General features: G+C 44.5%; 1 protein-coding gene across 11 annotated transcripts in view; it reads right to left on the bottom strand.

The window, feature by feature from the left end:
* SUZ12 (SUZ12 polycomb repressive complex 2 subunit) overlaps positions 1 to 24,912 on the bottom strand; it is a 69,004-nt gene extending 44,092 nt beyond the window's left edge. For 4 of the 11 annotated variants that reach the window (XR_012425498.1, XR_012425499.1, XM_005583372.5 and 1 more), the window contains exons 1-4: positions 24,399 to 24,912; positions 20,919 to 20,965; positions 20,765 to 20,829; positions 13,565 to 13,633 (exon numbers count right to left, since the gene is read on the bottom strand). Coding sequence is in view for 7 of the 11 variants with exons in the window: in XM_005583372.5 (XP_005583429.1) it covers positions 13,565 to 13,633; positions 20,765 to 20,829; positions 20,919 to 20,965; positions 24,399 to 24,672 (455 nt within the window). In the remaining 4 variants the exon portion in view is untranslated. Of the gene's footprint in view, positions 1 to 13,564; positions 13,634 to 15,795; positions 15,847 to 16,383; positions 16,437 to 17,225; positions 17,363 to 20,764; positions 20,830 to 20,918; positions 20,966 to 24,398 lie in introns of all 11 variants that reach the window. The other 7 variants (XM_065531197.2, XM_074018956.1, XM_065531201.2 and 4 more) reach the window with 6 other exon arrangements.
* Between the last annotated feature and the right edge of the window lie 531 nt (positions 24,913 to 25,443).

Raw genomic sequence — 25,443 nt, 5'->3', positions numbered from 1 at the left:
GCAGAAGTACTGTGAAGAAAACAAAGGAATTACTACAAAACCAAAAATTATACAAGGAATATTTTTAAAATTTGTTCTTGAATATTCAGATTTTTAAGAATCAGATATGGCCGGGCGCAGTGGCTCAAGCCTGTAATCCCAGCACTGTGGGAGGCCGAGACGGGTGGATCACGAGGTCAGGAGATCGAGACTATCCTGGCTAACACGGTGAAACCCCGTCTCTACTAAAAAATACAAAAAACTAGCCGGGCGAGGTGGCGGGCGCCTGTAGTCCCAGCTACTCGGGAGGCTGAGGCAGGAGAATGGCGTGAACCCGGGAGGCGGAGCTTGCAGTGAGCTGAGATCCGGCCACTGCACTCCAGCCTGGGCGACAGAGCAAGACTCCGTCTCAAAAAAAGAAAAAAAAAAAAAAAAAAAGAATCAGATATGCTCAAGTGGCAACTGATGAGGCACCTTTAAGAGTAAGTATGCAAAAAGAAATGTGTATAGCCCAGGTTCTGAAAAAAGAACAAAAACTCAAGACTGAAAAGACGACAATTTCAAAACAACTTCAAAGCTTACAATCAAGGCAAAGTGCATTAAAAAAAAAGGGAAAACACCAGATCTTATTAATGGTGGGAAAGACACACAACCAACCTAAGAGGTAGTCTACAGATTTTATTTATTTCTTTATTTTGAGATGGAGTCTCACTTTGTAGCCCAGGCTGGAGTGCAGTGGAGCAATATCTGCTCACTGCAATCTCTGCCTGCCGAGTTCAAGCAATTCTCCTGCATCAGTCTCCCAAGTAGACGAAATTACAGGTGCACACCGCCATGCCCGGCTATTTATTTATTTATTTACTTTTGAGACAGAGTTTCACTCTGTAGCCAGGCTGGAGTGTAGCAGTGTAATCTCGGCTCACTGCAACCTCTGCCTCCCAGGTTCAAGCAATTCTCCTGCCTCAGCCTCCCAAGTAGCTAGGAATACAGGCACATGCCACCACGCCCAGCTAATTTTTGTATTTTAGTAGAGACGGGGTTTCACCATGTTGGCCAGGATAGTCTCGAACTCTTGACCTCATGATCTGCCCACTGCGACCTCCCAAAATGCTGGGATTACAGGCGTGAGCCACCGCGCCTGGCCTAATTTTTTGTATTTTTAGCAGCGATGGGGTTTCACCACATTGGTCAAGCTGGTCTCGAACTCCTGACCTCAAGTGAACCGCCTGCCTCGACTTCCCAAAGTGCTGGGATATAGGCGTGAGTCACCACGCCTGGCCAACCTAAAGATTTTAAAATGCGGCTAAATGTACAAAATAGAAGGGTAGGAAAAAATCATTAATATGATAGTTCTCTTTAAAATAATTTAATAGGTCCGATGCAGTGGCTCACGCCTGTAATCCAAACACTTTAAGAGGACAAAGTGGACAGATCACTTGAACTCAGTAGTTCGAGGTCACGCTGGGCCATATGCTGAAACCTCATCTCTACAAAAGTACTGTGAGTACACATAAGGTGAGCCAGGGCCAGGCGCAGTGGCTCACGCCTGTAATCCCAGCACTTTGGGAGGCTGAGGCCGGTGAATAACTTGAGGTCAAGAGTTCAAGACCAGCCTGGCCAACATGGTGAAATGCCATCTCCACTAAAAATACAAAAACTGGCTGGGGGCAGTGGCTCATGGCTGTAATCTCAGCATTTTGGGAGGCAGAGGCGAGCAGATGACCTGAGGTCAGGAGTTCAAGACCAGCCTGCCCTACCAGGCGAAACCCCTTCTCTACTAAAAATGCAAAAAAATTAGGTGGGCGTGGTGGCAGGCGCCTGTAATCCTGGCTACTCGGGAGGTTGAGGCAGGAGAATCACTTGAACCTGGGAGGCGGAAGTTGCAGGGAGCCAAGATCATGCCACTGTACTCCAGCCTGGGCAAGAAGAGAGAAACTCTGTATCCAAAAAAAAAAAAAAAAAACGAATTTAAAAATTATGTGGGGGGCCAGGTGCGGTGGCTCAAGCCTGTAATCCCAGCACTTTGGGAGGCCGAGACGGGCGGATCACGAGGTCAGGAGATCGAGACCATCCTGGCTAACATGGTGAAACCCTGTCTCTATGAAAAAATACAAAAAGCTAGCTGGGCGAGGTGGCGGGCGCCTGTAGTCCCAGCTACTCGGGAGGCTGAGGTAGGAGAATGGCGTGAACCCGGGAGGCAGAGCTTGCAGTGAGCTGAGATCCGGCCACTGCACTCCAGCCCAGGCGACAGAGCGAGATTCCGTCTCAAAAAAGAAAAAAAAAAAACAAAAACCTTATGCGGGTATAGGGCCACATGCCTGTAATCCCAGCTACTCAGGAGGCTGAGGCAGGAGAATTACATGAACTTAGGAGGTGGAGGTTGCAGTGAGCAGAGATTACACCACTGCACTCCAGCCTGGGCGACAAAGCAAGACTCCATCTCGAAGAAAAAAAAAAAACAACGTAGCCAAAGCCAGGTAGTCCCAGCTAATGCAGAGGCTGAGGCGAGAGGATCTCTTCATCCCAGGAGGTTGAGACTGCAGTGAGCCATAATCATGCCACTGCACTCCAGCCTGGGCAATAGAGCAAGACTTTAACTCAAAAATAATAATAATAATGATAGTAATAAAAATAAGACCAGGCACGCTGGCACAGGTCTGTAATCCCAGAACTTTGGGAGGCTGAGGTGGGTAGATCACTTGAGGTCAGGAATTCAAGACCAGACTGGCTAACATAGTAAAACCCAGTCTCTACTAAAAATACAAACATTAGCTGGGCGTAGTGGCACACATCTGTAATCCCAGCTACCTGGGAGGCTGAGGTATGAGAATCCCTTGAACCTGGGAGGCAGAAGTTGCAGTGATCCGAGATGGCGACATTGCTGGGCCATAGACTGAGACTGTCTCAAAAATATATACACACACACACATATATATACACACATGTATATACTCTATATGTATGCATATATATATTCTATATACTATATTCTACATGTAGAATATATATGTAGAATATACATAGAATATATATACATATATGGAGAGAATATACTCTATATATACGTGTGTATATATATAGAGAGAGAATAAAATAAATAATTTAATAACTTTTTTACACACCACAATACTAGGTGAGAAGTGTAATAATAGCTGAGGTGGGTGGGGAGGGTTTTCTGTGATATCTTGAGGTTCTGAAGTGACCAAAGAGCAGCATCCTGCTCCTGGAACTCAGATTACAATCCTAACCATTATATGTACTGGTCTGATGTTAGAAGAAACAGAAGAATGCAAAAACAGTAACTATATATATTTAAAAATGGACTGGGTGCGGTGGTTCATGCCTGTAATTCCAGCAGTTTGGGAGGCTGAGGCGGGGGAATCACGAGGTCAGACTGAGACCATCCTGGCCAACATGGTGAAACTCCATCTCTACTAAAATACAAAACATTAGCCAGGCATGGTGGCGCATGCCTGTAGTCCCAGCTACTCTGGAGGCTGAGGCAGGGGAATCGCTTGAACCCAGGAGGTGGAGGTTGCAGTGAGTCCAGACTGCTGGCGACAGAATGAGACTCCCTCTCAAAATAATAATAATAATGGCCGGGTGCAGTGGCTCACGCCTGTAATCCCAGCACTTTGGGAGGCCAAGGCGGGCAGATCACGAGGTCAGGAGATTGAGATCATCCTGGCTAACACGGTGAAACCCCATCTCTACTAAAAAATACAAAAAATTAGCCAGGCGTGGTGGCGGGTGCCTGTAGTCCCAGCTACTCAGGAGGCTGAGGCAGGAGAATGGTGTGAACCCGGGAAGGCGGAGCTTGCAGTGGGCCAAGATCGCACCACTGCACTCCAGCCTGGGTGATAGAGCGAGACTCGTCTCAAAAAAAAAAAATATATATATATATATATATAATTTTAAAAACAAAAGGCTGGCTGTAGTGGTTCACACCTGTAATCTCAACGCTTTGAGAGGCTGAGGCAAGAGGACTGTTTGAGGCCAGGAGTTTTTGAGATCATCTTGGGCAACATGACAAGACAATGGATCTCTACAAAAGTTTTGAGATGGAGTCTCGCTCTGTCACCCAGGCTGGAGTGCAATGGAGTGCGATCTCGCCTCCCTGCAACCTCCAACTCCCGAGTTTAAGCAATTCTCCTGCCTCAGTCTCCTCAATAGCTGGGACTGCAGTTGCGCGACACCCTGCCCAGCTAATTTTTGTATTTTTAGTAGAGATGGGGTTTCACCATGTTGGTCAGGCTGTCCTCCATCTCCTGACTCCATAATCCGCCCTCCTCGGCCTCTGAAAGTGCTGGGATTACAGGTGTGAGGCACCGTGCCCGGCTACAAAATTTTTAAAAATCATCCAGGTGTGTTGTCTTGTGCCTGTGGTCCTAGACTATTCGGTAGGCTGAGGTAGGAAGACCATTTGAGGACAGGAGGTCAAGGGTAAAGTGAGTCATGATCGCACAATTACAATCCAGCCTGGGTGATAAGAGACCTTGTCTCCTAAAAACAACTTTTTAAATAGGCCGGGCGCGGTGGCTCAAGCCTGTAATCCCAGCACTTTGGGAGGCCGAGATGGGCGGATCACGAGGTCAGGAGATTGAGACCATCCTGGCTAACACGGTGAAACCCCGTCTCTACTAAAAACTACAAAAAAAAAATTAGCCGGGCGAGGTGGCGGGCGCCTGTAGTCCCAGCTACTCAGGAGGCTGAGGCAGGAGAATGGCGTGAACCCGGGTGGCGGAGCTTGCAGTGAGCTGAGATCCGGCCACTGCACTCCAGCCCGGGTGACACAGCGAGACTCTGTCTCAAAAAACAAAACAAAAAAAAAACAAAAAAAACTTTTTAAATAAAACAAAATAAGTGGAGCATGGTAGCATGTGCCTGTAGTCCCAGTTACTCAGGAGGCTAAGGTAGGAGGGTCCCTTGAGCCCAGGAGTTCATGGCTGTAATTGAGCCATGATCCCACTACTGTGCTACCTCAGCGACAGGGAAAATCCTCATCTCTAAAAAGTAAAATAAAAAATAAAGTAAGACAATGGAGCCTGGAAGTTTGAGGATGCAGTAAGCTATGAATGCATCACTGCACTCCCGTGTGGGTGACAATACAAGACCCCATCTCTCAGAGAAAAAAAAAAAGAACGAACGACTTTCTTGAGACCAACATCCTTAAATTACCTTGAAGACAATGGACTATCTGGCTCAGGCCATCTGCTCCAGCCTCTTTTCATACCATTCTCCTTGCTCTTTCTACACAGCTACTTTGGCATCAAATGCTATATATGTAGTATTCCCTTCAACTAGAACCACCTATTTGTTCATCCTCCCACCCCATTTTACTTCTGCACACTTCTTTCAAATCTCAGCTTATTTCTTCAGAGATGCCTTCCCTAATCATCATTATTCCCAAATCTAACACCTCAAATGAAAGCTGGTTCTCCTGTTTTATACACTCATATAGTTTTCTTATGCTTTTCTTTCCCAGCACTTATTTCCCATTTATTATATGATTATGTCTTTCTCTCCTAAACACTAACCTCCATAAAGGCAGGGCCTTCATCCATTTTGTTCACCATTATATACCCGAGTGCTGAGTATAGTGCCTAGGACATTGCACACTACAGAAATGAAACGCACACACAAAAATATAGATCCAGGCCTTATTGTAAAAATAAATGCTTAAAAACGGGAAAGGTTTAGAAAAGGAAGATTACTAATTCAAAAGCTTAGGTTGCATCAAAAACAAAAAGTCAGCTGGGCGTGGTGGCTCACGCTTGTAATCCCAGCACTTTGGGAGTCCAAGCAGGCAGAACATGAGGTCAGGAGTTCGAGACCAGTCTGACCAACATGGTGAAACCCCGTCTCTACCAAAAATACAAAAATTTACTGGGTGTGGTGGCATGTGCCTGTAATCCCAGCTACTCAGGAGGCTGAGGCAGGAAAATCACTTGAACCCAGGAGGTGGAGGTTGCAGTGAGCCAAGACAGCATCACTGCACTCTTCCCTGGGCAACAGGGCAAGACTCAGTCTCAAAAAAAAAAAATTAAGGCTGCATGGGGGCTCATTCCTGTAATCTCAGCACTTCAGAATGTCAAGGTGGGAGGATCACTTGAGGACAGGAGTTTGAAAGTGGCCTGGGCAAGATGGTGAGACCCTGACTCTACAAAAATTCAAAAAATTAGTCAGGTGCGATAGTACACGCCTGTAGTCCCAGCTACTCAGGAGGCTGAAGCAGGAGGATCCCTTTAGTCCACAAATTCAATCCATCAGTGACCCATCACTGTGCCACTACACTCCAGCCTGGGTGACAAAGAACGACCTTCTCTCAAACAGTAAAAATAAGGCAAGGTATGGCGGCTCACACCTTTAATCCCAGCAATTTGGGAGGTCGAGGTGAGTGGATCACCTGAGGTCAGGAGTTTGAGACCGGCCTGGCCAATAGGTAAAATCCTGTCTCTACTTTAAAAAAAAAAAAAAAAAAAAAAAAAAATTAGCTGGGTGTGGTGGCAGATGCCTGTTATCCCAGCTACTCGGGAGGTTGAGGCTCAAGAACTGCTTGAACCTGGGAGGCGGGGGTTGCAGTAAGCCAAGCAAGATTGTGCCACGACATTCCTGCCTGGGTGACAGAGCAAGACTTTGTCTCAAAAAATAAAAATGAAATAAAAATACAGGCTTGAAAATAACCCTAACAAAAGTTCTAATTCAGGTATCTTTTGAGGGGATTTTTCTCCAGCTACTAACAGAAGACCAGGAACAGAAGAAGAATAAGGCAAGAAAGAAGTGACACTTTGCTTCATTTGGCCCTGGTAAACACTCTGAAGCAACTCAGATTTAAAAATCTTTTCATGATGCATTTTAGTCCATGGAGATGCACTCAGCACTCAAGAGCTGTTACCAGAGAATTCCAACATTAGGGATGGGCACGGTGGCACATGCCTGTAATCCCAGCACTTTGGAAGCCCACGGAAGGCAGATCACTTGAGGTTAGGAGTTCAAGACCAGCCTGACCAACATGGTAAAACCCCGTTTCTACCAAAAATACAAAAGTTAGTTGGGCTTGGTGGTGGGCGCCTATAAACCCAGCTACTCAGGAGGATGAAGCATGAGAATTGCTGGAACCTGGGAGGAGGAGGTTGCAGTAAGCCGAGATTGCGCTACTGCACTCCAGCCTGAGCGACGAAGCTAGATTCCATCTCAAAAAAACGGCAACGGCCGGGCGCGGTGGCTCAAGCCTGTAATCCCAGCCCTTTGGGAGGCCGAGACGGGTGGATCACGAGGTCAGGAGATCGAGACCATCCTGGATAACATGGTGAAACCCCGTCTCTACTAAGAAATACAAAAAACTAGCCGGGCGAGGTGGCGGGCGCCTGTAGTCCCAGCTACTCGGGAGGCTGCGGCAGGAGAATGGCGTGAACCCGGGAGGCGGAGCTTGCAGTGAGCTGAGATCCGGCCACTGCACTCCAGCCTGGGCTACAGAGGGAGACTCCATCTCAAAAAAAAAAAAAAGGCAACAAAAAAAGATAATTCCAAAATTGGTAGGATTGACAGCCTAAGAATCCCTAGAATCCTGCTAGCATATACAACCACACAAAGGCAAAAGATTTATTCTAATCAGTCATAGTGCTTGGTCAAAATCCATGAAAAATTCAAAACTGGAGTACCAGAAACAAGAGCTGGAAAGGATATAAGGCATTATTATCAGACCTTCTATAAAGAAAATAAAGGTCAGGCGTGGTGGCTCACACCTGTAACACCAGAACTTTGGGAAGCCAATCCCAAAGGATCACTTGAGGCCACGAGTTTGAGACCAGCCTGGGCAACATAGCAAGAACCCGTATCTACAAAAATTTAAAAATTAGCCAGGCATGGTGGCACGCACCTGTAGTTCTAGCTACGCATGAGGCTAAGACTGGAGGATGGTTTGAGGCCAGGAGTTAAGAGGCTGCAGTGGACAGCCACTTGCACCCCAGCCTGGGCAACAGAGCAAGGCCCTGTCTCTTAGAAAAAGAAGGATGGGCACAGTGGCTCATGCCTGTAATCCCAACACTTTGAGAGGCCAAGGTGGGAGGATCACTTGAGGTCAGCAGTTTGACACCAGCCTAGCCAACACGGTGAAACCCTGTCTCTACTAAAAATACGAAAATTAGTCAGATGTGGTAGGGCATGCATATAATCCCAGCTACTAGGGAGGCTGCGGCAGGAGAACTGCTTGAACCTGGGGGACGGAGGTTGCAGTGAGCCAAGATCGCACCACTACAATCCAGCCTGTGAGACTGTCCCAAAAAAAAGGCCGGGCGCGGTGGCTCAAGCCTATAATCCCAGCACTTTGGGAGGCCGAGACGGGCGGATCATGAGGTCAGGAGATCGAGACCATCCTGGCTAACCTGGTGAAACCCCGTCTCTACTAAAAAATACAAAAAAAAACTAGCCGGGCAAGGTGGCGGGCACCTGTAGTCCCAGCTACTCAGGAGGCTGAGGCAGGAGAATGGCGTAAACCTGGGAGGTGGAGCTTGCAGTGAGCTGAGATCCGGCCGCTGCACTCCAGCCTGGGCGACAGAGCAAGACTCGGTCTCAAAAAAAAAAAAAGGCCGGGCGCGGTGGCTCAAGCCTGTAATCCCAGCACTTTGGGAGGCCGAGACGGGCGGATCACGAGGTCAGGAGATCGAGACCATCCTGGCTAACACGGTGAAACCCCGTCTCTATTAAGAAATACAAACAACTAGCCGGGCGAGGCGGCGGGCTCCTGTAGTCCCAGCTACTCGGGAGGCTGAGGCTGGAGAATGGCGTGAACCCGGGAGGCGGAGCTTGCAGTGAGCTGAGATCCGGCCACTGCACTCCAGCCTGGGTGACAGAGCCAGACTCCGTGTCAAAAAAAAAAAAAAAAGGGGGGGGGGGCTGGGCGTGGTGGCTCACACCTGTAATCCCAGCACTTTGGGAGGCCAAGGTGGGCGGATCATGAGGTTAGGAGATCAAGACCATCCTGGCTAACATGGAGATACCCCATCTCGACTAAAAATAGAAAAAATTAGCTGGGCATGGGGGCAAGCGCCTGTAGTCCCAGCTACTCGGGAGGCTGAGGCAGGAAAATGGCATGAACCTGGGAGGCGAAGCTTGCAGCGAGCTGAGATGGCATCACTGCACTCCAGCCTGGGCGACAAAGTGAGACTCCGTCTCAAAAAAAAAAAAAAGTAACCACCATTTAATAGCCCATGTTTTTCTATCAGCTCCTTCCACTAACAAGTTTCTGCAAGTGACTTAAGACAACTGTAGGTCTAAAATATAAAAGACCCTGAAACACTAACTTCTTTTGAACTGATAATGCTATCTTGGTTTAGTTTATAAATTACTACAAATGTCATAATCAGCTCAGAAATGTACTTGACTGAACTAACTTTTGGGCTATACTACTATGGTATTTTTATCTATCTTGATACCCTTTGAACTTTGAGGAATGAAACACATCGGGCTCGGGAGCATATATACTATAACTTTGGCAGTGCTAAAAGAACATGAATTCTAGGCCGGGCGCGGTGGCTCAAGCCTGTAATCCCAGCACTTTGGGAGGCCGAGACGGGCGGATCACGAGGTCAGGAGATCGAGACCATCCTGGCTAACATGGTGAAACCCCGTCTCTACTAAAAATACAAAAAACTAGCCAGGCAAGGTGGCGGGCGCCTGCAGTCCCAGCTACTCGGGAGGCTGAGGCAGGAGAATGGCGTAAACCCAGGAGGCGGAGCTTGCAGTGAGCTGAGATCCGGCCACTGCACTCCAGCCTGGGCGGCAGAGCGAGACTCCGTCTCAAAAAAAAAAAAAAAAAGAACATGAATTCTAGTGAAAGACTCCCAGACTACAGCTGTACAGATCCAGGATCGAGTCTAACTGAAATAGTACAAAGAATATAAATGGAGGAGAGATACTCTTGTGTATGATTTAAGATATTAACTTCTATTAACTAATGTTATGGAACAACGAAGATTAATCATTTTTTTTTCTTTTTTTGAGACATAGTCGCACTCTTGCCCAGGCTGGAGTGTAGTAGTACGATCTGAGTTCACGGCAACCTCTGCCTCCTAGGTTCAAGGGATTCTCCTTCCTCAGTCACTCAAGTAGCTGGAATTACAGGTGTACACCACCTCACCTGGCTGATTTTTGTATTTTTTTTTAGAGAAAGGGTTATGCCATGTTGGCCAGGGTGGTCTCAAATTCCTGGCCTCAAGTGATCCACCCACCTCAGCCACCAAAGTGCTGGGATTATAGGTGTGAGCCACCATGCCCAGTCTGTGTTATCTTTTAAGAATTTGACAATAGATTTTAGAAGCAAATATTTATACTGCTAGCATCATATACTGGTGTCTAGGGTCCTTCTTACAACCCTGTGTGATAGATTTAGGAGAAAAATAAGATTACCTTAATTTGAGATAAGAAATAGATTAAAGGAGGCTGGGCGCAGTGGCTCACGCCTATAATTCCAGCATTTTGGGAGGCAGGCGGATCACCTGAGGTCAGGAGTTAAAGAAAAAATTAGCTGGGTGTGGTGGCAGGCACCTGTAATCCCTGCTACTTGGGAGGATGAGGCAGGAGAATCCAGCAGGCAGAGGTTGCAGTGAGTGGAGATCACGCCATTGCACTCCAGCCTGTGCAATGAGAGCAAACCTCCATTTCAAAACAAATAAATAAATAAATACAAAAATTGGCCAGCCTTGGTGGCTCATACCTGTAATCCCAGCACTTTGGGAGGCCAAGGCAGGCGGATCGTTTGAGGTCAGGAGTTCAAGACCAGCCTGGCCAACATGGAGAAACTCTGTCTCTACTAAAAATACAAAATTAGGTGGGTGTGGTGGTGCACGTCTATATTCCCAGCTATTCAGGAGGCTGAGACAGGTGAATCGCTTGAGCCCGGGAGGTGGAGGCTGTAGAGAGCCAAGATCGCACCACTGCACTCCAGCCTCAGTGAGAGGGAGACCTGGTCTCAAAACAAAAACAAAAACAAAAAAAAAGCTGGATGTGGTGGCAGGCGCCTGTAAGCCTAGGTACTTGGGAGGCTGAGGCAGGAGAATTGCTTGAACCCAAGAGGTGGCAGTTGCAGTGAGCCGAGATAGCACCACTGCACGACTCCATCTCAAAAAAAAAAAAGAAATAGATTAAAGAAAGTTAATAATGTAGAGTCTTAGCGGTAAACTTAAAAGGACACACTTTCTTAATTCATCTTAGTGCCTCTGGGAGACATTCATAAGAATCTTGAGAGGCTGAAATGGCCAATTCACTGGTCCTAGCTAGACCCTAAAGACTGAAAAAGTTCTCTTCCAAAACTACGAGCAGGAATTTATGTAACCCTCTGATGTTAATCTTTTAGTTGCTATTGAACCCACCATGTCAAAAGGAACAAAATTACTGGGGAAACAACTGTTCAGAGAGAACTGAACAGTATGTATCTCTTACACACTCTTAGGGAAGCTCTGTAATATTTTTCAAACCCAATGTCACAATGAGATAGTAATAGGGTTTAGTAATGAAGGTAAACCTTGATGAGGAAGATGAAGAAAAAGGTCAAGTGTTCTTGTTATTGGGTCATGCTTCCTTCTCACTTGAACCCTGAAATGACTATAGGGCAAACTTTTAATGTGGTCAGGAGAAAAGCAGCAGGGAGGTCAGACCAGGATCTTACTACAGTCTGTATTTTAAGTAAAAAAGGCCCTGAGGCTCCCAAGAGCTCTGTCTAGGGTGAGTGACCAGACAAGAATCTGGAATATAAACGCTAGTAAAGAAAAATGTGCGTGCACTGGGAATATTCTCAGTTCTATCTTATAGGGTCCTCCCCAGGCATTAACAGATACAACAGGTAACAATTCATGATCTCAGCTTCTAGAATGGACTATCACAGTTTATCTACAAGTCAGGATTGCCTAGACATGGAAATATAAATTATACTTCAACCCCACAAGATTGCAGGATATAAAATAAAAACTAACGTTTTACAACTCAAGTAAAAAAAAATCACCTCATTCCAAAGCCAAACTTAAAATATAAGTGACTGAAAAAAAGGAAGTCTTTTTTTTTTTTTTTTTTTTTGAGACAGAGTCTCGCTCTGTCGCCCAGACTGGAGTGCAGTGGCCGGATCTCAGCTCACTGCAAGCTCCGCCTCCCGGGTTTACGCCATTCTCCTGCCTCAGCCTCCCGTGTAGTTGGGACTACACGCGCCCGCCACCTCGCCCGGCTAGTTTTTTGTATTTTTTCGTAGAGACGGGGTTTCACCGTGTTAGCCAGGATGGTCTCGATCTCCTGACCTCGTGATCTGCCTGTCTCGGCCTCCCAAAGTGCTGAGATTACAGGCTTGAGCCACCGTGCCCGGCCAAAAGGAAGTCTTTTACCAGTCAACAGAACAATGGGAAAACAACAAGATGCATAATTGATGCATCACTGAGTGTATATCCTATCTAAATTGGTAAGCTACAATTTAAAACTTTAGAAGGAAAATAAAAATACATTGTGACAAATTTTCCAACTCTATTTTTTCAAAAATCTAGTAATTTAATTTTTTTTTTTTTTTGAGACGGAGTCTCGCTCTGTCGCCCAAGCTGGAGTGCAGTGGCCGGATCTCAGCTCACTGCAGCTCCGCCTTCCGGGTTCCCGCCATTCTCCTGCCTCAGCCTCCCGAGTAGCTGGGACTACAGGCGCCCGCCACCTCGCCCGGCTAGTTTTTTGTATTTTTTAGTAGAGATGGGGTTTCACCGTGTTAGCCAGGATGGTCTCGATCTCCTGACCTCGTGATCCACCCATCTCAGCCTCCCAAAGTGCTGGGATTACAGGCTTGAGCCACCGCGCCCGGCCAAATCTAGTAATTTTAGTTCTGCATTCTCTCCATTGGTAGTTAATGAATGAACAAATACCACCCAAACTGCTATTTCTCTTTAGAATATTCAATTTTCTATCAAAAACATCAAAAAACAAACAGTTTACATATCAAAAAATAAATAGAAGCATACTATCTAGACAGATATTAGACTAGTCAGAACATTTAGGGATTAGTTCTAGGTATATATTTGATAATGTACAACAAGTAGATTCTGTCCAAATGTTCAAGTTTCTGAAACTATGTGAAAAACATATTTCAAACATGAAATGAAAGTTATGAATATGTTGCCTGACAGATTTAAGTAAGAAAAAGATGGAAAAAAGAGAACCCCTCTCATATTTGAGAGTAACTTACAAGATATGTGATATTGTGAAGTCCCTGCCACACTACCTAGCACATATACATAAATATGAGTAGCCCTCTTTAAATGAGGTGGTAGAGTTAAGACCAACAGCAGAAGTCAGAGGTTTCACTCAAAATGGAATAAACTGGTAATAAAGACAAACAATAATAAATACAACTACACTGGAGGTATTCAAGCCAAAGCTTAAGGATTTTCTGCCAGGAATGCTACAGAAATTAATTCCTGACTTGTGTGTGTGTTTGGACCAAACTGACCTCTAAGATTCCTTCTAACTCCTTATATCAAGGTGATCACTAGGAAAATGATCACTGTAATTTTTCCTCTTTCCTAAAGCATATCACTTAATGTAAACTGATAGGTTATCTTACCTATGAGATTCTTGCTCTCCTTTCATTTTCTCTACTTTTGATAACATATCATCAACTTTAAATGTTTTCCTGGAAGAAACAGATAAACAAAATAATCACTTCTCAACTGGGAAAAAGAAACAAATTATACTTTATTGTCACTCTAATAGGCAAGATGGAAATCAGATTTTGATTATTTTTAGTAAGATAAATTATGGATAATTAGCCATAACAATGAATACTATGGAGACCGTGTATAATACAGCAGACAAGCCTTCAAGCCCCATCTAAAACGCTAACTTGTTTTCATTTAACTTTTTTCCCAATTATTCCCAAACCAGTGATTTCTCCTTACCCATGGTACTTGGTTTACGTTTATTTTGACACTTGGTTTTCATTCAGTTTTCTACATGTAAAACTCATGTAAATATTTTATTTATCCTACTAGATTATACGCTCCTGAAGGGCAGTGACAGTTCTCCTTCAAGGAAAGCTATGTAGTGCTGGCATAGTGCCTTATACGTGGTAGATATTCAAGTATCTGTTGAATTGAGCCAAACAAATATAAATTACGTGTATTCTGAAACACTTAATACATATACTAAGTAACACAACAAATATGGACTAGCATCATCACATAAAAAAAGAAATATTCTATAAAATATATATGACGTTCATAAGGTATCCTCAAAGATTATCAGCAAAGCCTAAAGCTCAATGATATGTCATATTAAAGAGATGGTTATTGACATCATGAAAAATTTTTGAAGTTACGGAATGATCATCCATCGAATCATAATAAAATTATTAGCTTTTAACCTGACAAATTTAAGAGAAAAAAGTTATTTCCCGAAAAACAGAAACTTAAGTATAATCTCTCAAAGCAATTAAAGAATGAATGGATTGTAAAACAAGCCTCATCTTAGCTCTTAAGGTGGTCTATGATATGTTCCAGAGAGTCTAAAAAGCTATACCCATATATAATTTAATTAGAAAAAAATGTTTCTCTTTATATTCATATAGTCCCTTCCTATTTAGAACTTGAAAAGTCAAATGTATTCCACATCAATTTATTACTTTATAATGCTTGAATGCAGACACCAAAAATTACGAATAATCTCATTCCTCAAAAAGAACTTTTTTTTTTTTTTTTTTTTGAGATGGAGTTTCACTCGTTGCCCAGGCTACAGTACAACGGCGTGATCTCAGGTCAATACAACCTCCACCTCCCGGGTTCAGGCAATTCTCCTGCCTCAGCCTCAGCTGGGATTACAGGCATGCGCCACCACGCCCGGCTAATTTTCGAATTTTTAGTAGAGACAGGGTTTCAGCATGTTGGTCAGGCTGGTCTTGAACTCCTGACCTCAGGTGATCCATCCATCCCCACCTCCCAAAGTGCTGGGATTAAAGGCGTGAGCCACCACACCTGGCCAAAAAAGAGCATTTATTGTAGTCAACTACTGTAAAAATTAACAGTAGAGAAATATTAATGTAAATATATTATAGTAAAATACTGATATTAGAGCAGAACTGATACAATCTATATTTCAAGTGAATGAGAAAAGCCTCCATAGCGAAGATCTTAAGGGAAAAAAAGCTTCTCTCTTTACCTTTACAGTTACTGAAAACTTCAATAGTAAAGTTTCATCCAATAGTGTACAGTAAGAGGTGCTTTCTGAAGGATGGCAATGTATTTTCAATCTCCACAGATAAGAGAGAAAAAAGAAGAAAAATAAAGGACTCTTTTAAGCTAGTTGCAAAGAGCTATTCAGTATAAATACTGAAAGTTACTATTGAGGAGGGCCATGAAATTACTGAAAACTTTTCAGAATAATGTTTATGTAATGATTAAGAAATTCTGTCTGCAGAAAAAGACTGTAAGTTCTAAGGTTCATCTCTTCTACCTTTATGAAGTATACAGAAGAAGTGAATAGAATTGAGTATTAACAACCATTTGAAACAGATAAATCACAAAAGCAACCCAGCCTTCCTTAGGAAAAAACAAAACAAAACCAACCTCATAAGCAACTATACAAAAGCCGCTCCTCCCCCAACACCAAGTATTTCTGTTCTTTAGAAAGGTAAAGTTACTGTAGGTCAGATTTAACAAAGGAAATAATTATCAAAAGGTCATCGAAAAGGAGAATATTTAAAAATTCAAGAAATTTCAGAAAATTTTCTTGGGCGAGTTCAGAAACAGCTTACACGAAATCTAGCAAAACGGATTCAATAAATGATGCCCTTTCCCTCACCTATATTTCTACTTTGTTGGGGCAGCGTTCGCCTATAAAAGTTGAATACTCCTAGAAAGAGTAAAGCATAAGCTGACTTTAATAAATATACCAGAATTAATATCATGACTGAGAGTATGACTTTAAAGGGAGTGATATGTTTATTCCAACAATGGATATTATGTTGCTGTAATAGTAAAAAAGGAGTTCTGAAAACATTTTGAGAAAAAGACGACAATCACTGGGCTAAATCTGCCACCTTCCAAAGTCACCAACTACGTTGAAGACAACAGTATATGAGTTGGGTTATAATTTCTTAATAATTAGTCCTAATAAGTCATATATATAAGATTAGGCATCTAACAAGATGATTAAAGGATTCCCATACTTTTTTTTTTTTTTTTGAGACAGTCTCCCACTACTGCCCAGGCTAGAGTGCACTGACACATTCATAGTAACCCTTGAACTTCTGGGCTCAAGTGATCCTCCTGCCTCAGCCTACTGAGTATTCAGGACTACAGTCATGAGCCACCACACCCAACTACTTTTTAAAATTTTTGGTAGAGATAGGGTCTCGCTATGTTGCCAGGGCTGGCCTATAACTCTCACCTTTAAATGTAAACTTGTTTACTTGATACGCTCAAATAAATATAATCTTGCACCTAGGACAAAAAACTTGCATTCGTAATTACATATGGTTATGTACTAAAAGTTACACAAGTGATCCTCCCAACTCAGTCTCCCAAAATGCTGAAATTACAGGTCTGAACCACCATGCCCAGCCTATTCCTATGCATTTCTGTAGGAACTAAACTAGGTGGGACTTAAATGTTTCTTGGCTGGCAGACTGCTTAAAAATTCCCCAAAGACTTTTTTTTTTAACCTAAAGGGCAATAATTAAGAAAATCAGTTTTTACTTAACTAAGCTTTTAAAATTATCTCTACCCATGCAGACAACAGAAACATATCCTGCAATGGGACAAATTAATAAACATGACAGGAAAATGGAACTTAGATTTTAAATGTGTACTTTTTAGCAGGACGCACTGGTTCACGCCTGTAATCCCAGCACTTTGGGAGGCCGAGGTGGGCAGATCACCTGAGGTCGGGAGTTCGAGACCAGCCTGACCAACATGGAGAAACCCCATATCTCCTTAAAATACAAAATTAGCTGGGCGTGGTGGTGCATGCCTGTAATCCCAGCTACTCAGGAGGCCGAGGCAGGAGAATCACTTAAACCCGGGAGGCGGATGTTGCAGTGAGCCAAGATCGCACCATTGCACTCCAGCCTGGGCTACAAGAGCGAAACTCCGTCTCAAAAATAATAATAATAATAATAATAATAAAATGAATGTGTACTTTTTAATCTATGAATGCAAACTTATTGTACAATAATTTAATCACTTTTTAAATTAAGATCAGGTTGCATCTTAGACAGCAACTCAACTGACCTTCTATATTAAAAATGTTTTGATGGCCAGGTGCGGTGGCTCACGACTGTAATCCCAGCATTTTGGGAGGCCAAGGCAGGCGGATCATGAAGTCAGGAGTTCGAGACCAACCTGATGAACATGGTGAAACCCTGTCTCTAATAAAAATACAAAAATTAGCTGGGCGTAGTGGCACACCTCTGTAATCCCAGCTACTCAGGAGGCTCAGGCAGGAGAATTGCTTGAACTTGGGAGGCAGAGATTGCAGTGAGCCGAAATTACGCCACGGCACGCCAGCCTGGGTGACAGAGCAAGACTCTGTCTCCAAAACAAAAAAGGTTTGATGAAACAAAAAAGTTAATCAAATTCTACTAGTTTTATAGAATAAATCAAGGGTGGGGAAACTATGGACCATGGCCAAATCTGGCGTATTGCCTGTTTTTGTGCAGCCCAGAAGGTAAGAATGGTTTTTATAGATAAACATTAGCAATTGATTTGATTATAGAAAACACTAACTCTGAACCCCAATTAAGCTAAGTGTTATCTCCGCTACCCTCACAAAAATAAAAAATAAAATTCTACATTTCTCATTAGTAGGCCTGTATTAAGAAATGTTCTATCTTATACTGTTGTATTTTTATCAATAAAAGATTTACGGATTGACATTTTGGACTGAAATTTTAAAAATTTGTAAATATTTTCTTTTTTTTTTTTTTTTGAGACAGAGTCTCGCTCTGTCGCCCAGGCTGGAGTGCAGTGGCGCGATCTCGGCTCACTGCAAGCTCCGCCTCCCGGGTTCACGCCATTCTCCTGCCTCAGCCTCCCGAGTAGCTGGGACTACAGGCGCCCACAACCGCGCCCGGCTAATTTTTTGTATTTTTAGTAGAGACGGGGTTTCACCGTGGTCTCGATCTCCTGACCTTGTGATCCGCCCGCCTCGGCCTCCCAAAGTGCTGGGATTACAGGCGTGAGCCACCGCGCCCGGCCAATATTTTCTTTCTTTTTATATTAAGTACCTACATAATATCCTCAATTTTGCATCCTGGCTGCAAAGCCTAAAATAATTACTGTTGTTTACTGGTCCTTTACAGAAAAAGCATGCTGAATGCTGGCAGAGATCAAATAACGAAGTAGACAGGTAAAGGGTGGACAAAACTAATTCTGTAACCTAATTCATCACCTCCTTTTTAGGTGCTTAGCAATTTTCACCTATTAATTGCAATGCAAACTTGCTCATGCACTCTCTCTATTCAGAAAGACTGCCAAAAGACAAATAATTGTAACACTTCAATCTTCAAAATACAAGCAGATGTATTTACAAAATTCAACCATGTCTTGCTATAGAAATGTAGTAGTAATAAACAGTAGCAGTCCACCAAAGAGCTTAGTTTCAAACTCTAACGCGGTAACTTGATGATTTTACTAAAACTATAACAACAATACCAAATGCTTAATAGAATTCTCGCCTTTAAACGTAAACTTGTTCACTTGATACGCTCAAATATAATCTTGCACCTAGGACAAAAAACTTGCATTGAAAATTACATACGGTTAAGTAGTACATGTTATACAGCAAAAATAAGCTGTCTCCCACCTCCAGACCCCACTTTAAAATCTAATGATTACGACTTCATTGTTTTTAAAAAACCTTCATCCTATTGATTTCAAAAGTGTTTCTCCTTTCAGTAAGACCACCACCAAGGCCGGGCGCTGTGGCCCAGGCCTGTAATCCCAGCACTCCGGGAGGCTGAGGTGGGTGGATCACCTGAGGTCAGGAGTTCAAGACCAGCCTGGCCAACATGGTAAAACCCCGACTCAATGAAAAATACAAAAAATCAGCCAGGCGTGGTGGTGGGCACCTGTAATCTCAGCTACTTGGGAGGGTGAGACAAGATAATCCCTTGAACCCAGGAGGCAGAGGTTGCAGTGAAGCAAGATTGTGCCATTGCACTCCAGCCTGGGCAACAAGAGTGAAACTGTCTCCAAAAAAAAAAGAAAAGAATACCACCAAAGATATAAAATGAGACTTTCTGAACCTACCACTATAGGAGCTAATTCAAATTACACATAATAATCAAAAATTAACTTAAATTTTATGTAACAAATATAGTTACCCTGAGCCCTTTGGCAAATACTTAAATCCTCAACTTCTATCAAACTTGAAAATAACCAGTGGAGGCCGGGCACAGTGGCTCACGCCTGTCATCTCAGCACTTTGGGAGGCCGAGGCGGGCAGCTCATGAGGTTAGGAGTTTGAGACCAGCTTGGCCAACATAGTAAAACCCCATCTCTACTAAAAATACAAAAAATTAGCTGGGAGTGGTGGCGGGTGCCTCTAATTCCAGCTACTCAGGAGGCTGAGGCAGGAGAATTGCCTGAATCCGGGAAGCGGAGGTTGCAGTGAGCCAAGATAGCACCACTGCACTCCAGCCTGGGCAACAAGAGCGAAACTCCATCACAAAAAAAAGAAGGCCAGGCTGGGCATGGTGGCTCACTCCTGTAATCCCAGCACTTTGGGAGGCCGAGGAGGGTGGATCACGAGGTCAGGAGATCGAGACCATCCTGGCTAACACAGAGAAACCCCGTCTCTACTAGAAACACAAAAAATTAGCCGAGCATGGTGGTGTGCGCCTGTAGTCCCAGCTACTCGGGAGTCTGAGGCATGAGAATCTCTTGAATCTGGGAGGCGGAGGTTGCAGTGAGCTGAGATTGCGCCACTGCACTTTAGCCTGGGAGACAGAGAGAGACTCCGTTTCCAAAAAAAAAAAAAAAGGCCAGGAGCAGTGGCTCATGCCTGTAATCCCTGTAATCCCAGCACTTTGGGAGGCCGAGGCAGGCAGATCACCTGAGGTCAGGAGTTCGAGACCAGCCTGGCCAACATGGGGAAACCCCCATCTCTACTAAAAATACAAAAATTAGCTGGTTGTGGTGGGAGGCACCTGTAATCCCAGCTACTTGGGAAGCTGAGGCAGGAGAATCTTTTGAACCCAGGAGGCGGAGGTTGCAGTGAGCCGGTATTGCACCACTGCACTCCAGCCTGGGGGAAAAGAGTGAGACTTCTCTCTCAAAATAAAAAACCAAAAACACAATGGCACCATCTCGGCTCACTGCAACCTCCGCCTCCCAGGCTCAAGCAATTCTCCTGCCTCAGCCTCCCCAGTAACTGAGATTACAGGCACACACCACTACACCCGGCCAGGCTAATTTTTGTTTTAGTAGAGATGGGGTTTTGCCATGTTGGCCAAACTGGTCTCGAACTCCTGACCTCAAGTGATCCACCCGACTTGGCCTCCCGAAGTGCTGCGATTACAGGCGTGAGCCACCACACCCAGCCTCATTTCTATTAGAAAAAAAAAACAACAAACTAATAATAACCTGAGACTTACAAAGATGAAACTATTGAAAACCACTGTGCAACCAATTCAACCAGTCACTCTCTTACTTCAGTTTTCATGTTAAATCTTTAGTTACAGTACTTTATTTTTGTTCTGTAAATTTTGAGAAATACTTTAAAATAAAACATGCTTTGATCAGCTTGAAATAAGATTCATAAAATGTACCTTTTGATGTTTGTTCTGGAGTTTCGATGAGACATGTAAGTAAGAGTTCTGTGCAAAAATATTGGCTACAAAAAGAGTTTTAAAAATGTTAAAATTGAATACAGATGCAGTTATAAGAGAGAAATAATATTGATGAATTTTGTTGACTACTTACTGCTATGAGATTCCGAGTTCGAAGAAATCTATAGATCTGTGTTGGCTCTAGGTAAAAGAAAACAAAATCCAAACATGATATAAACTTACCTATCAGAAAAATATCAACCTAGACCATGTTATAATCAATATAAACTAATCATCTGCTATGGAAATCATGCACTAAATATTTATTTATTTTTTTTTTTTTTTGAGACTTTGAGACGGAGTCTCGCTTTGTCGCCCAGGCTGGAGTGCAGTGGCATGATCTCGGCTCACTGCAAGCTCCGCCTCCCGGGTTCACGTCATTCTCCTGCCTCAGCCTCCAAGTAGCTGGGACTACAGGCGCGCACCACCACGCCCAGCTAATTTTTTGTATTTTTAGTAGAGACGGGGTTTCACCGTGTTAGCCAGGATGGTCTCGATTTCCTGACCTCGTGATCCGCCCGCCTCGGCCTCCCAAAGTGTTGGGATTACAGGCGTGAGCCACCACGCGCGGCACACTAAATATTTATATCGCACTAAATATTTACATCAAGAAAGTTAGTATGCACATCAATGGCATACATTCACAAAGTTCATCTACACTTTTTATACTGAAGGTTCTCTACAATATTTTTCTTAAGCCTTTCTAAGATAGTTATTGTTACTGGGCAGAACTGAAGAGAAGTAGTTGTACTCATTTAACTTAGCTAATTTAAACTATTTATAACAGATTTTCTTCCAAAAGTCAGCTGCAATAGGTAGCTGGAGTCAACAAAACAACTACTGATTGATGCCAAACAAGATGAAAATTTCACTTTTTAAATGATCACTTAAAAAATTTGTAGTCAGCCAAAACAGACTCCTAATACATCCTAATACAGATATGATGACATCCTAATACAGATCCAGACATTCCTAATACAGGTACGATGAAAGTTAGTCAAGGTATTTTTTTTTTCTTTTTTTGAAAAGGGGTCTTGATATGTTGCCCAGGCTGGTCTCCAACTTCTGGGTTCAAGATCGATCCTCCAGCCTCAGCCTCCAGAGTAGCTAGGATTACAGGTAGGATCCACTGCACTCAAAAGTCAGTCAATATTGAAATAAATCTCGGACACAAACTGCAGCAAAAATTCTCAATAGATATTCCTAATTATAATTTAAAGTTGTATCTATTTTGTCCAATGTAAATATTACTTCAATGTATTTTTTACACAACTGACAGATTCCCAAAACAGTCTTTCCAACGCTTAAAATGAGCTAAATTTCAAATTAGTTAAAATGTAATTTGTTATACAGGACTTAAATCGATGAAAAATACATACATATACCATCATATCATTTACATTAATGACCTATTAGTATCACGTTAGGTCATTATACAGCAGTATCAAAATAAACCAAATAGGAATAACTATGTGAATAATTACATTAGAGTATTTAAACTTTCCAGTAAACAACTTCAAGTTGTTTTATGACCATTTCTAGCTCTTAATGACACTTGACTTCTCTGAGGTGGACTCATCAGAACTCAAATAGTTAAAACTTTCTTGGAGGATTTATCTTCTCTTAACATTCAGAAGGAACTTTTAAAATTTCCACCTAAGGCCGGGCGCGGTGGCTCAAGCCTGTAATCCCAGCACTTTGGGAGGCCGAGATGGGCGGATCACGAGGTCAGGAGATCGAGACCATCCTGGCTAACACAGTGAAACCCCGTCTCTACTAAAAACTACAAAAAACTAGCCGGGCGAGGTGGCGGGCGCCTGTAGTCCCAGCTACTCGGGAGGCTGAGGCAGGAGAATGGCGGGAACCCGGGAGGCGGAGCTTGCAGTGAGCTGAGATCCGGCCACTGCACTCCAGCCCGGGCGACAGAGCGAGACTCCGTCTCATAAAAAAAAAAAAAAAAAAAAAAAAAAAAAAAAAAAAATTTCCACCTAAATCTTCAATTGGTTAGTTTTATTTTAAATTAACTAAAGGGAGATGAGATACTTTAGAAGGGGTACAAACAAGTATCATTGTCACCACTCCCCTTCAGTTCTCCATCCTATTTCCAACTAAAGCCTCTCCAGATATTTCAAAGTATATTAAGAAATATAATATGTGAATAATGTGAATCTCTCTGAAGCAGGTTCAATATTCGTTTTGATAAAAACTGAAATTTCTTCTATTAAGTTCCAATTAGAATTTCCTGAAGCACTAATGAGAGAGAAAGAAGGAAGGGTATTAAACAATGTAATACATCTTTTTTTTTTTTTTTTTTTTTTTTTTTTTTGAGACGGAGTCTCGCTCTGTCGCCCAGGCTGGAGTGCAGTGGCCGGATCTCAGCTCACTGCAAGCTCCGCCTCCCGGGTTCACGCCATTCTCCGGCCTCAGCCTCCCGAGTAGCTGGGACTACAGGCGCCCGCCACCTCGCCTGGCTAGTTTTTTGTATTTCTTAATAGAGACGGGGTTTCACCGTGTTAGCCAGGATGGTTTCGATCTCCTGACCTCGTGATCCGCCCGTCTCGGCCTCCCAAAGTGCTGGGATTACAGGCTTGAGCCACCGCGCCCGGCCAACAATGTAATACATCTTTCCAAGCACAGCTGATACCATGCCCTTAACATATGCCACAGTGAAATTGTAAATAAGGACACTGGGCGGTAGAGCCAAGTTTATTCAAGTTTCTGTAAGATTATTCAGCTATTAAAGATCACCCAAATTATAACACACAAAAGCAAAAAAGGAAACCAATCAGGATATAACATTCCTTAAAGAACAATCAGGATTATTTACAGTCACGATGTTTTTAATAAATTCTATTGTTTGTTTCCAGACACCTTGCTCTCCTTTCCAAATAAGTCAGTTTCACCTTCCAGACAGACCTTAGAAACAGAAATTGACGTAAGAAAATGTTCCGTAAATCCAGTATAAAAAACAGAATTCCGGGGTCGTCTCCAGAGAAGATGCTTGACTACTCTCTGGCTCAGTTTATATATCCACAAAATGGGAGGATAGATTAGAAGGGTTTTAAGCATCCAAAGGTGCCATGTGAACCTGCAGCACCAAGTTAGCGCGAAAGCATTTCAGACTAAGGACAATTTCTTCGGTTCGACTGCACTCATCCCTTCACAGGCTTCATTTTGCCCCTCAAAAGCTACAACCGAAACCCCTGTATTTCTAGAGTCCGAAAGGCATGAAAGAAAACAAGAACTAATCTCACACGGATGTGACTGCGGCTCAGTTCAACTGCTACCTCCTCATCTAAAAGCCGCCTGCTCTGAACGTGGGGCCCGTCCCGAGCCTCTTGCGTCAATCTTGGGGGAGTCAAAAACCTACTCGGACCCTCTTTTCCAGCTCTCCCAAGGCCCTAGACTCCGGATCCCCTGGAGACGTAATCCCCGAAAGGGGGACATCCCCTCAATTCCTCCCTCCACTCACACACAAGTGGACTCCCGAGGAGGAAGGGGGCCCAGCAGAGTGTCCCATCCCCGGTGTTGGCAGAGTGGGTCTTCCTGCCCTCAAAGCCTCGCACACACTCACTCTCAAAGGCCTGGAGGAAAAGCTCGTGGTCAGCCTGGACATGCTCCATTTTCGGCTTCTTCACCGGTAACACCGCGGCCCCCGCCGCTGCCGCCGCGGAGGAGGAGGAGGAGGCCGAGTAACTGCCGCCGCCTCCACAGCCCCCGCCGCCGGATTTGCCGCCCGAAGCCGTCGCCGCCGCCACCGCCGCCGAACCCCCGAAGCCGCCTCCCCCGGACCCCGCGCTGGGCCCCGAGCCGCCCCCTCCCCCACCGCCGTGCTTCTGAGGCGCCATCGCGGTTCCTGCCTCCTCCCCCCGCCAGCTACCCGCCGGGCGGCCCCGGAGAGTAAGCGCCTGCAATACCAACCGCTCGCCCCAGCAGGCTCCGGCGGACCGAGGGGGGAAGGAGGAGAGAGGGGAGGAGAGGGGAAGGGAAGGGAGGAGGAGAGGAGGGAAGGAGGGAGGAAAAAAAAAGTGTCTCCTCAGAGCCCCGCTCCGCTCGGGAGGCCGCTCACCCTACCCTGGCCTCGCTCCGCCCACTTCCCCCGCCCGGCGCTCTGATTGGCCGGCGGGAGCGCGCGCCGCTGGGCCGCCCAGCCCGTTGGCCCGCGGATTCCCCCGTCAGTCACGCGGAGGTGCTTCTCGCGGAGGCGCGGCTTGGTTGGCCCGTGCGCGCTGCCGATCGCGGGCCCGGCCGCCTCTTTGAACTGAATTCGCGGGAAAATTAGGGGTCGGAGCGGCCTTCCTGCTGGCCCGGTGCATTGTGGGGAGAGAGGGACCCAGAGAGCGGTTTAGGGAGCCGTTTCTCGCCTTCTGAGCGTCGTCAGTCACCGCTCCCAGGGGGTTAGAGGACCCCTGAAAAGAAGCAGGCCTCCAAGAAACTGGTAGCGAGGAGCCTGTTAAATGAACTGAGATCTTTTACATATCAGCGAGTCTCTAACTTCCCAAGAAGGGACCTGCCTGGGGGGTTGGTGTGACCCTGGTCGGGGTCGCTTCTCAGTTGAGGGGCTCCTGGGGCGGGGATCGCGTCCCCTGTCCCCTCGACACCATGTGCCCCAAGCCATC

This window comes from Macaca fascicularis, chromosome 16 (assembly GCF_037993035.2).
Source record: "Macaca fascicularis isolate 582-1 chromosome 16, T2T-MFA8v1.1".
Classification (NCBI taxonomy): Eukaryota; Metazoa; Chordata; class Mammalia; order Primates; family Cercopithecidae; genus Macaca; species Macaca fascicularis.
The sequence above is the reverse complement of the archived record's forward strand: the minus strand, read 5'-3'. Positions and strand labels throughout refer to the sequence as shown.